At 50.1% G+C, this 12725-nt stretch overlaps 1 protein-coding gene across 2 annotated transcripts in view; it reads left to right on the plus strand.

Annotated features, from left to right (window-relative positions):
• Nucleotides 1-8135: 8135 nt before the first annotated feature.
• Nucleotides 8136-12725, plus strand: part of KCNT1 (potassium sodium-activated channel subfamily T member 1) — a 53040-nt gene continuing 48450 nt past the window's right edge. For both annotated transcript variants that reach the window (XM_032200484.1, XM_032200486.1), the window contains exon 1: nucleotides 8136-8230. In XM_032200484.1, coding sequence (XP_032056375.1) covers nucleotides 8136-8230 — 95 coding nt within the window. The remainder of the gene's footprint in view (nucleotides 8231-12725) is intronic.

Raw genomic sequence — 12725 nt, forward strand, 5'->3', positions numbered from 1 at the left:
TGCAGTGACTTTGGCTCTGTTCTGGCTGCTAATTTGCAGACCTTTTAGTGCCTGTGCAGGAATATGTTACCCCCCTTCCTCCGCATTTGGGATCAGCTGGCATTTACTGATGCTAATTTTCATTGTTATTTTATCGTCAGGTCACACAGTACTGTAAGATCCTCCTGCAGCTCTTCACAGTCAGGTCCAGGCTTGGCCATACTGGATAATTTGGATTCCTCACCATCACTTCCGAATTCACGGAATAGCAGCGAGCCTTGTGGGACCCCACAAACAACATTTGCTTCATGTTGCCCTCCTGTTTGTTTCCCATCTCCTAATCCGGGAGATATCCCCCCCTTCACCCCATCACAGCCCTGGTCTGGCAGGCAGGTTGACAAGCCTGCCTCTCGGGGTTTATTCCTGTAAGCCTTTGTATCCCCGAGCGATGTGCAAAGACTCTTCCTCCTCCCACGCCTCTATTATTTTCTGCTCTCAGTAGAAGGGAGCATTCTGCAGGGGTCTGGAGTGCCGAGAAGTTTCTTCTTTGTGCTTTGTTCCTGGCTGCTTAGAGCAGAGGGGAGGATTTTCCCAGCAGATCATTAGCAAGAATTAGCGGTGTCCTGATTTTGCAGCCTTTTTTTTTTTTTTTTTTTTTTTTTTTTTTAATATGAGCCTGAAAAGGATTGGGCACTGGCAGATTTCGGAGGGCATGTAAGAGCTGGGAGCAGAAGGGTGAGTGAGAGGATCCTGTGCTGTGGGATACCAGGTGTGCCGTCCATTCCTGGGTATAACGATGCTGGGGATTAACAAGCTCGGCCTGGAGGGGCTCTCCTTGTTCATCCTGATGGCAGCTGGGAGCAGGTAGCTTTCTCCTGCCTGCAGCCAGGCATCTACAGAGATGAGGCTTTTGGCTGGCTCCCAAGGTGGGGTGGATGAAATCAGTCCCAGGTAAGCTCCGTGTGGGGAAGGGAAGCCCCAGGAAAAATAAATAAATAAATAAATAAAAGATTGGGGCAACAGCACAAGGGCAAAGGACTATCAAGGCTCTGTCAAGGCTCAGTTTAGCTGGAGGAAAGCTTTTCTGCACCCCAGGCTGGAGGGAGGAGGTTTGCCTGAGTCTGCAAAGGGGCGTGCTGGCAGGATGGAGCCTGCAATGGAGCAGTAGGGTCTGTGGGGGGATGAGGAGTGTTTGCATGGGAGAGCTGAGACCCACTCGGCCTTCTGGCCTTCCTCGCAGTGTCAGCAGCTGGAGCAGGGTCCCCAGGGACAGCTGCTGGGTGATGTGGGAAGGGTGACACGGGAAGGGACACAGCACAGCGAGGCTGGGTGGCCGAGGAGCACTCAGGCTGCAGAGCCTGGGCCAGGAGCGTGCGTGCAGCCAGAAGGGTTTTCAGGGCATCCGAAAAGACCTGAAACCTTGGAAAAAGGGGGACAGAGACCTGTGGGCGAGGTTCCTTGTGGCATCTCCAGCTCGTGGACAGATGGGCTGCCCCGGGGCTGGGCAGTGAGCGTGGCTGCATTGAGAAAAGCGACAGCTAAAGGAGGTGAGCAGAGGAGTCACTGAGGTGTGGGGGCTTGTGGTGGTGTCGGTAGGAATTATATCCCCTCCCTACACAGGAAATAGCAGAGGGTCGGCTAGTGGCTCCAGGAACAGAGCCGGGGGCTGTGATGAGTGCATTGCTCTCTTTTTAGTTTAATAATCTGTTTCAGTTTAATTTTTTGTGGTTTGGCAGGAATTGTGAGCCTGTTGTCCCTGCCCGTGGCAGCACCCTGTCACTGAAGGCCCGGTGATTTCAGGGAGCCTGGGGTGCAGAGCTCAGAAATCCCCCCAGCGACACTGAGGGGCCTCGTGGCATGGGATCGTGAGGGAGGGATTGCTTCTTACTCCCAGCAGCATCTGTCCTTGTTGCTTGGCTTCTTGAACTCTGGGAGCAATTCTGCTTTTAAGTGAGCTTGCACGTGCTTCCAGGCCACCTTGCAGACCCAACATCATGATAAGGACAAAGGCTCCAGCCCTTGCTGGGAAGGGCTGAACTCGGGGAATCCTGCTCTTCAGCAGCAGCGTGTGAGGGGAAAATCCAGTTTAATGGTGAAATCCATAAATAGCCCCAGAGATCACCGGGTCAGCAGCTTCCCGGCAGGGTTAGCGACCTCAGTTCACAGGCTGGGAGCATTTTGGGTTTGTCCTTCCCGCACAGGCTGCTCATGGCTGCGGTGCCGGGAAGGGCCGGGCAGGACGGGTGGCCGTGGGCAGGGACTGTCCTGGCCTAGGCCGTTTGAGTCTGGGGGGCTTCATCCCCCAGAGATTAGCTGTAACTAAATGCATATCACAATTTGGAACCTGTTTCTGTGCCTCGGTCTTGCACCACTGGTGTGGCAGCCCCAGGCCAGGCTGGCAGAGGAGGGAGCTTGTCTGTGCCCAGGGCATGCAGCCTCTGCTCCCCTCCTCCTTTCCCCCGACATTATTTTGGCTCCTGGGGCATCAGCCCAACGTGTTTACCTCTGCCAGGAGCAATCACTGCTGGTGCAAGGGCTGGGCCAGCGGAGCTTGATGCCGGTGTGTTTCTGCTGGGACAGGGGGGTGACAAGCCTCTTCGGCGGGGCTTCGGCTGCGGGGAGTTTTACCCTGCGGTACAAACTGTACGTGTGCATCAGGCCAGAAGGGAATGGGGATATGTGGCACTGAATTGCTAATACGGGGTTGTCTAATAAGAAAAACGACTCTGGACCTGGAAGGTACAATTTATACTTTTATCTTCTAGAAAATAGCATTGCCAGCGGGGAGAACGCTTGCGGAGTTGTGCACTGACTCACGCTTCCTGTTAGTTTTCAAAGTGAAATACACAAAATGCTAAATTTTCTGCAAGGCCTGTGGAGCTAAATTGCCTCCGCTTGTTGAAAGCGAAGCAATAGATGGATTCGTCAGAGGTCTGAGCGGTTTTATGTAGAAGTTTTGAGCAACTGCAGCCCCTGCCATGGACAGTGTGGCTGTTCAGGGAGATGCAAATGTGGATGCAGGAGTTAAATTTGGGAGACCGAGCACTTCACATCTTGCATGTGTGTGTGGGGATGTTCTGCACCCGCCGTACCCACTGAGCATGGCCTGGGACAAGGCTGCCAAAAGCAGCTGGAACGGTGGCATGGATGTTATGAGGGGCCTCTTTGTATCCTTTGGAGCACTTAAAACTCTTTTTGAATCAAGAAGTGTGACCATCCTACAAGCAACAAGAAGCTGATAAAAATTAAATGACGTGGAAGCTGTTTGCTTGTAGACACAGAAATGTTTTACGAAGAAAATGGTCTTATTGAGGCAAACAGATCCCCTCTCATCTTCTCCTGATTCCCTATCTCTGTGTCAAGCTGAGGGCTGTAGTGCCTGGGTCTTCAGTGCCTGTCGTTTGAGCTCTTTTTCATGTGTGGTCATGGAGTAGCACTGCAAGCTCACCAGTTCATCATTGCTGCCCCCACGCTTGGTCTGTGGGGTTGCCCTTAATGAATGCTCCTTTGGAGTGGTGTTTCACAAGGCTGTGCTGGGGCAGGCTCCGTTTGTGCATCCTGCAGCACTTTTGTTCCTCGTGGATTATTTTTAAGGTTGGGAGGCATTCTGATTGCAGTCGCTTACCTCTTGGTTATGAGACTTGTGCTTAGAAGATAGAAGAGATGTTTAAAATGTTTTTTTGTTGTTGTTTGTTTGTTTTTGTTTTTGTTTTTTTTTTTTTTTTTGGGGAAAAACCACATGTCGTGTGTGTGCTCTTCCCCAGCATAGCCCCTTGCAGAAGGGCACTCAGCTCCTGGCCAAGAGAGCAGTGCCCATGCGTGCAGCAGCCGCGCAGCCCAGCTCCGGAGGCTGTGCCTGCTCCCCACGCACTCGGCCATTAGGAGACCCCACAGGGATGTCACTCAGAAGGAAAAAAAAATAGAAGAGAAAAGAAGGGGTAATGACAACTGTAACCCGGTAACCATAAGAGCTGTGGGAGGAGAAGCAAATAAATGATGATTATATATATTTTAATAAATATAGAAAACGAAAGGGCAGAATTTCCTGCAGGGCTCTGTTTGCAGGCAGCAGCTGATGGGATCAGGGCTGGGCGTGGGCCAAGAGCTTGGAGACCCACATGCTCTTGTGGGACCTCACTCTTAGTGCTGTGGGGGAAGAGAAGGGGATGGGACTCACCTTCTGGAGGGGGAGCTCAGGGCCCAGAGAGCTCCTGCTCCGAGGGTGAGAGATGGCACGGGCTGGCTGCCAAGCATGTCCTGCGCAGCATGCAAGGAAGCATCAGAGGAACTTGGGTTGTGTCCATCCTCATCATTGACGTATACACTCAAAAATAGTGGTAAAATCCTAAAATGCACTGCAACAAGCTACCAGCCTGTGGGGTGTCCTCTGAGGCAAGGCTGTCTCTGGGTGATAAGGACCAGAACCGTGTCTGATGAGCTCTGCAGGGCAGGCGGTGACGCTGAGCACCCGCAGCTGGGTGCAGGTGGGTGCCTGGGCTGTTGCTGCTCTCCTGCGTGTGCCTTCAGTTTCTGGGGACCACGCTGCCATCAGCAAAGCTTTCCTGTATGCCCTCTGGGGAAATAAAGCAAAGGAAGAAGGAAAGAAGTCATTACAAGCCCATGCATGGGGATGCTTACCAAAGAAAACCAAGGCTGGTGCAGCTCTATGACCTGGTGGAGCATGCTGCAAGGGGCAGTTGTGCTTGCTGAAATGGCCCTGTGACTGCGTCAGGCTGCAGTTCAGTGGTAGAAGAGAGTGACGGCGAGGTTTCAGGTGGATCACGCTCAGCTTGATCCCAGCTTCTGTGTTCCCAAGGCGCAGAGCAGGAGGGTGTCCCCCTCGCAGCACACTGCTTGCTGCGGGGAGCCGGCCAAGCTGGGGGAGAGACGGTGTCGTAGCGATGAAGTGGAATAGTGTTGAGGTTTCCATATGCTGATTACAGCGTGCATTTTTAGTTGTACGTGGCTCTGGAGGAAGGAAGGAAAGGCAAGATAAAAATAAAGCTGCAGTCCTGTATTTAGCTATAAACCACTTTGGGATTTTTTATTTTTTTTCCAGTAGTATTTGAAGACTATGCAATAAGCAAGCTTGTTCATGAATTTTTTATTTTATACCACTATTGCTTGGAAGAACTGTCTGTGTTGCTGTGGCATTTCTATAGCTCAGAATCCCAATGTTTGGGCGGAGAGGAGGGTTGCAAATTCTCTGTACCGATGTAAGGAAATCTGGGTGCACTGCAGTAGCACTTTTTTTCATGAAGCATTGATTTGCAACACATCTTAAAGTCAGTGTGTAGGAAAGATGTCTTTATCAAATAGGTGCTTGTGATATTTGTCTTACCAAACCTCCATCTGAAGCCAGAATAAAGAAATGTGCCAAACTGTAAAAATTCTGAATGATTCTATACGTGAGAATAAAAAAGGAATGTATGCAAAATGTAGGTGTTACTGTGGATGTGAGAACAAACTCCGATGCAAATACATAGCAGAAATCGTGTTTCCAAAGATACTGTATCGCTGGATTTTATTACAATTTCTTAGAAGCAATAAAGTACATTGGCAAATATTTGCTTTGCTTCATGAATTTGATGCATGGTCTGAGGCCAAAAGGGATGGATTAATTTGGTTTAAAAGGAGTGATGTTAGAGAAACAATCAAACAAAGGCTTGACATTTGAAGAGGATGGCCGTGCACAGATAAGGGTGCCCTTAGCTTCCAGTGGGTGCAGGGTCACGGCAGCCCTGCCTACCCTCACCCTACCCACACCAGGAAGGACGCGATGGCAGCGCTGCGTAAAGGTGCCCTTTCCACATGGCAGTCGGTGTGTCCAGAGCTGAGCAGCCTTAGCTTTGTGTCTGTCCTCGGGGAAAGGAAGCAACATCCTCACTCCTTTAAACAGGCACCTAATAACCAAAGGCAATTGCTGTGTGTAACAATCCACTTCAGATGCAAATACAATTGCCCACAACTGGAGTTAGCACCTGGCTCCCCATTTTAAAGCATGCAGGATAATAAGTATAAAAGTATACAAGTATAATGATGACTTTTCTTATTTATTCTTTTTTTTTTCCTCTCCTTGAAAGTGCAAGTTTAGGTTGCTGTCCTGGCCTCACAGCAACAAGTCTCAGCTGGACCTGTGCTTTGCTGGGGGTGGCCTGGTGAAAGTAGGCTTTTGGCATAACTATGGTTGGGCTCTAAGAGGAAAGACTTAATTGTGGCTTTGTGATTAGATTAGCGTTAGATCCTCTTTTGCAGCGTGAGCTAGAGATGGACAGCTACCTTCTGTGCTTATATCAATTGATCCAGAGGGAGTCCTTGAGTTGACAGGAATTTGGTCTGATTTCTCTTATAGACCAAGTTTCGGATCAATTTTTATCTTAGAATAACCTCCATGAAGCCCAAGGCCCTGCACGGATGCATTACTCAGCACCGAGCCTCGGCTGCAGTGTGCATATGGTAGCTAAAAGGAACTGAAAAGCTCTGGGGGTGTAGAATTAAGTAGCAAAAAACCTAGTGAAAATCATCTGAAGTGCTGGGAGCGAGCTGCACTGTCTTCTGGGGCTGTGTTCAGCAGAAATATTGCATGCTGGTTGCTCTTCCAGAAAGTTACAACCAGCAGCTGCTCAGCACTTTGGAACCTCATCAGCTGGGGAGTTATGTATGGGGTTGAGTTGTTAGAGGTAGGAGAAGATCTGGGGAGCCTCAGATCTCTGCAGCCTGCAGCAAGAAGTTAGATGTCTGCTTGTTGATAATCTGTCAAGCTATTTGAAGTTTTTTTTTTTTTTTTTTTTCTCCCCTGTATGAGCTTGTACGCTATGTGCTGGAGGCCAAGGGACGGTGGTAGGAGTGAGTCTTGGGGAGGCTTGGGGTGAGCCCCTTGGAAGTGTCCCTGGCAGGAGTTGGACCCTTTCAGCTGTTTGCATACCTCTCACTTCAAGCTTACGTGTGAGGGCAAAGAATTGTCTTGCTGCAGATGTGCCACATTCCTTCGTCTGAGCTCTCCCCCTCCATCCTGCTTTCCACAAAGGGCCGGTGAAACTGGAGTGACTCTCATGGTGCAGATTAATTTGAAATTGAAGTCAGGACCCAGAGGCTCGGGACCGGGGATCTTGCTTTGTGTGCCTGCACGTTGGCTCTCCAGGATTCAATGGCTTTGTTGCCTTGTGAAATGAGCTTAACTCCCATCAGCTCTAATTGGCAGCTCTAGATGACATGGGGAGTGGTGTAGTACCCATGTTTGGTGAGTGTGGTTTGACAAAGGAGAGCAAAGACGCACCCTTAGCATCTCGAATGCCAGTCTGCGAGCTGGCTGAGCTTCGCCTCTCTGCTGTGTGGCAGGAACAGGCTGCGTGTAGGTGACCGTACAAAGCCCTCTTTGTCTGAACCACCGCTTTGGATCTCTCCCAGGCTCCGCGATCCCCCGCACCTCTGATCAGAGGCGTGAGCACGCCGAGGGACGGGTGATATATCCTCTCGGCCATGACACTTGGCGGCTGGACAGATGACTGAGTCATCAGCCTTCGCGGTTTCTCATTTAATACCGGGACTGTCCGGATGATTTAAGTGCCGGCAGTCTGGGGAGGAGGTTGTGCTTCTTCTGCTCCCGGCACAGCTGGGGAGCCGTCTCCTTGTCTCTCCACCATCCTTACTTTTTTTTCCTTGGGTGGTGGGGAGGGGGTTGAGCGGAGGGGGAGGATCCGGCTTCGGCTCTCAGCTGTAGAGCTCCCCTGCGAGCTGTTTGATTTTCCCCTTGCCATTTCCAGGGGCTCCTCTCCTTGCGCAGCGAGCAGAGCCGAGCCGGGTTGGGGGGGGGAGGCCCGAGCTCTGCCCCCTCCCCACTCCCGAAGCCGGCGGAGCCCCACGGGCGCCCCCATGCCCCCGGGGGGGGCGCTCTGCCGGGGGGGCGCCGCCGCCGGCCCCGCAATGTAAATGCACGGGCGGTGCGTGCGGGGCTGCGGGGGGGTGGGAGGAGGTACCGGGAGGGGGGGGGACGGGTAGGGCAGGGCCGGGCAGGGCAGGGCAGGGCAGGGAGCCCCCCCACCCCCCCCTAAACCCAATCTCACCGCCGCTGCCCCCTCGTCTCCCGCAGGCTCTCGTCGCCCGGCGGCTGCGGGGGCCGCAGGAGCGGGCTGATCCTGGACATCGCCGCCCTGAAGATGACGGAGCTGGAGTCCGAGGTGCTGCCCCTGCCGCCCCGCTACCGCTTCCGCGACCTGCTGCTGGGCGACCAGTCCTTCCAGAGCGACGACAGGTTCGGGGGGCTCTGCCACGGACCGGGGGGGGGGACACGGACCCGGAGGGGACGCGTGTACCGGGTGGAGGACGAGTACCCGGAGGGGGACGCACGTACCCGAGGGGGACAAGAGCACCCCGGAGGGAGGACACACATACCTGGGGGGGTCACATACCATTGGGGGGACGACGACCCAGGTACCCGGGTGGGGACACACGATCCTGGGGCCAGGGGTCGCACCCCGGGCCCCGCAGAGCTCTCCGCGGTGCTGAGCGCGCCGGGTGCGGAGCTCTCCGCGGTGCTGGGCGCGGGGCTCTCCGCGGTGCTGGTGGCGGCCGGGGGTGGGTGCCGGGTGGCGTTGGGTACATCGGGGTGCTGGGGTGGGTTTGGAGGAGCTGGGGGGCAGGAGGAGGAGGAGGGTTGGCCTGTGGGCTCGTCCCGGGAAGCTGGCGCTGCGGTGTGCGTGGGCACGGCTTGGGTGGGGGGCACGGGGAGCGCGGGGGCATGTTGGGCACTGGGAGTTGCGGGGGTACTGGGGAAGCAGATGTGGAGACTTGAGGGTCTGCCGGGCAGTCTGCTGTCCCTGGGAGTCCTGATAAGGGATGGCGAGGATGAAAGGGGTTGCTCTCAGGGAGGTGGATAGCGTACAGATGGCGAGGTGAGGGGCTGGTGAAACTCCCCGTTAAGCCGTGTGCATGAGTGCGTACATTTATTTCAGAAGTAAAGCTCAGCCAGCCTGTTCTCAGAGGCTGTCTTTGCGGCAGGGAATGCCGATAGGAGCAGATTGACTTGAAAGAGCTGCTGTGGATGTGGCACAACTCTCCCTTTCTTGGGCTGTCTAGGGAAATGGGCTTTGTGGCTTGAGCACCAAGCCTGCTGTTCCTTCCTGGCTGGTGGGGGCTTATTACTGGGTTGACTGAGCTAAAGTGAGAGGAGGAATGTCATGAGAGGCAAGTGAATTCCATAAGAGGAGCAATTACATGGAGAACAAGAAGAATAACTGTCCTTTCAAGTCTGTTCATATGATAAAATTCGAGGAGCTACACTGCCAGTGGGGAATCAAAAAGATTGTCATCTTTTTCCATCAACTGATTGCACGATGTGACCAGGGAGAGCTGTTGAAAATCCCCCTTCCACTGCTGCTGAGTTAGCTTTTGGGTAGCTGCTGTGTATTTGGTAGACCTGAAACAAAGCTTTCGTGCGTCTGTGTTAAAAGGTAGTCTCATTAGTTCATGCATAAATGTCAGACAAAATATATATATGAATTTGGGTTTGAGAATGTGGGATTTACAAATGCTCTAGATAAGCATTCCTAACTTTTATAGCTGCATAAAAATCAGTCTTTCTCAAAAATGAGTCTGTGATCCTTATGTTTTTAAAGCCCAAATTTCCCTACCAGGCATTTAAACATTAATATAGTCTTCTGGTATCAAGTGACAGGTTGTTTGGAAATTCTTGCTGTAGAAAATATCTGAATTTCAGAATGGTTATGATACGGATCATTAGAATAAGTTTGAAGTTCAGCATTTCAGTAGTTTTCATATGTAAGTATTTTAATGGAACAGAAGTGCAGAAAATAGCAATTATAGATTGTGTTTCTTCAGTGTTTCACTGTCATAACCCTTACTTTTCCTTTTCATCTAGATTTCAATGTTTCCGATTCAGAATCTCTTTAATTTTATTGTGGAGATACTCTGGGTTATTTTGGCAAATTCATTAGCCTTATTTCTCAAGGTGTCTTTGTTTCACCGCCTTTGTGGGCTGTTATGTTTAGCTGTTTGGCTTTCCTTTCATTTAGAAAATAACAACTTCACAACGTGTTTGGGAGTGCAAATCTAGGAGCACACCTCTGCTGTTTGCATGTGGGCTTCTTGACCCCACTGGGAGTTTGGGGAGCCTCTGCTGAGGGTTTTTGGCAGTGTCACTGCTCGGCCTCCGTTTCTGTCCAAGGCCATAGTGGTTCTGGGCCTTAGAGGTGAAGCAAAGTCTCCAGAGTAGCTGTCACTATTAGGTTAATCTGTTCCAAACCAACTGAATCAGTAGCTGATTTAGGCCAGCAGAAGAAAAGCAGACAGCCTTTTAGGCTATGCTGTGCTTATAAATACCGAGCAGCTCGGAGATGTGCTTTGAAGTGCTTTGCTACAGCACTGAGATGACTGTGGTATATTTATTAATCCATCCTCATCAGAGAGGATGCTGAGGAGACACCAACCCTGATCCGAGGTAAAAGAATGAGGTAATGCTGGAGCTTGAGGAGATTGCTGGAGCTTGATGAGAGCTTGCTGGAACAAGTGGGCAATTAGAGAGATGTGGTGTGGCAGGAGGAGAGATCGTGTCCAGACAACCCACAGAACTGAAAGAACTAATCAGTGAATAGGCAGGTGGAAAACATGGTGCCTATTTTACTTCTATTTTTGGACTGCGAAAGTTGAAGACAGTCAATCTAACCAAGTAAGGTTTATCCTTTGGCAGGTAGACCGATTGACGTGAAAATTAAAATAATACTTTAAGCGTTGTGTGGAGGATGTTAATAAATCAGCCAGGAAACAAATAGGAAAAGACCGTCTAGAAGAGCAGTGGGGGAGGTAAGTGGATTTGTGCAATGGGGAGTGAAAAGCCTAATGACAAGCAAATCTAGAATTATCAAATGGAAATGCTCCTTCCAACGTCGTCTTATTCGTGTTTGGAACTCGCTGCCATGAGGCATCTGGAAGACTTGGGGCTTAGCTGTGTTTAAATGCAGTGCAGCTGTATTTAAATGCTGCGCTTGGCATTTTTGCAAGGCAGGTCATTTAGTTTATAGAAACAGGATTAACTGCCATTCAGTTCTATGTTTCCAGAGGATACAAACTGCTGTCTCAAGGCAGAAATCTGACTAATGGGGACTGGGAGGTATTTTCTCTGGGGAGACTTCTCTTTGGGAATACAGGAGTTGCCTCACTCGCCTTTTCCAAGTCCTGTCTAGTTCAGAAGTTTCTTTCTTTCGTTTTGGAAGGTTCTGTCAATGTCAAAGATAAAGAGATTGGTTCTCCTCTGGGATGGCAGTGCTGCATGTCTTATCTCACTCGTGTTTTGCTGTCATGAAAGTCATTCAGAGCCACTGGAACAGAGCAGTAAAGCCAGAGCTTGCGGTGTCGGGCCTGTAACAAAACGAAGGTGAAGAACCAGGGGAACAAATCCTGCTTTTACCTGGCTACCCTTTCACCCACTTGGCACACAACTCTTCGGATTATGGGAATCCTCTGTGCTGTGGAAACCCTCTGTGTGTAGGGGCAAGGCCAAGGGCTGCTGGTGGAAGGGAGAAGGAGCTGAAGGTAGGATCCCACCAGTGCTGCAAGGAGGGCTTCTGTTCTGAGGTGATCCTGGTGTTTGCTGATTAAAGGCAGCTGAGAAAGCACATCTGCTGAATTGATAAATATTGTTTCATACTGCAAGCTGTGGCATCCCTTTGATCTTTGCTGCCCTGACTACAGCAGTTTTTGATCTCTTGTATTCTCTTTTCTTGGGCAGTGTTGACAACTGGGTTGGGGCATGCTTAAAAAAAAAAAAAAAAAAAGCCCATAAATAAAATTAAACTATCTCAGAGCAGCACCATTAGGAACTTATCGTTGCCTAATTTAAATAGTCTGAATACTTTCCAGAAAATCGTCATCATCACAAGCCACAGTCCTATTTACAGTAGCAAGAATTAATGGATATCACTTTGATTAAGTGCATTTTCTGAGACTAATTATCAGCAAAGAACCATTTTCATGGGTGAGGAAGCTTGGAAGAGCTGCTTGTGCAGAAGAATTCAGCAACATCTCTATAAAATTTTTAACGTCTCTTTTTCAAATCAAAGATTTTTCATATGTTGCATAACCAGAAAAAGAGAAGGTTTTAGCAACTAGGGCGAATTCTTTTAAATTTCTGCTTCCAAGTTAGATAGATTTTGAAAGCTTCTCCCTCTGTTAAGAGGTGGCAGGTTGGATTATACATGGCAAAAGCAAGCAGTAGTGCTGAAATATCAGACTTGTAGGATATTATACTTGTAGTTTCATGCTAACATGCCCAAAGTGACATCCTCATTGGATGCATCATTACATTAATGAAAATGAGCCCAGTTCGGTGTCTTTCTGTCAGGTCTCCTGAATATATCTGCAGCTGAATCCCCACTTCATTGCCATTTGATTTAATGGGTAATTTCTCTCATTTTATTTGGAAGATGTGGATCGTAATTGAAAAATCTCCATGTGCGTCCAAAAGCTAAAGACATTTATTTCTGTGATGGTGAGGTAATGGTCAATATTTTAGGTTTTGGCCTGCAGTGTCAGCTCAGGCTGTACTGGCTGTACTAAGTGGTAAAGCTTTGTGCTTGGATTTAGGAGATCCAGCTCTGCTGCCCCTCTCTGACACAAAACTCCTCTGGCTGAGGCTCTCCGTTTGCCAGAAATTTGGTCGCTTGCTTGAGAAAGAAAGATTTATTGCCTAGTAGCCAGGTCCACCAATAAGTCACTGTTAAGACCCTATTTTC

This window comes from Aythya fuligula, chromosome 19 (assembly GCF_009819795.1).
Source record: "Aythya fuligula isolate bAytFul2 chromosome 19, bAytFul2.pri, whole genome shotgun sequence".
Classification (NCBI taxonomy): Eukaryota; Metazoa; Chordata; class Aves; order Anseriformes; family Anatidae; genus Aythya; species Aythya fuligula.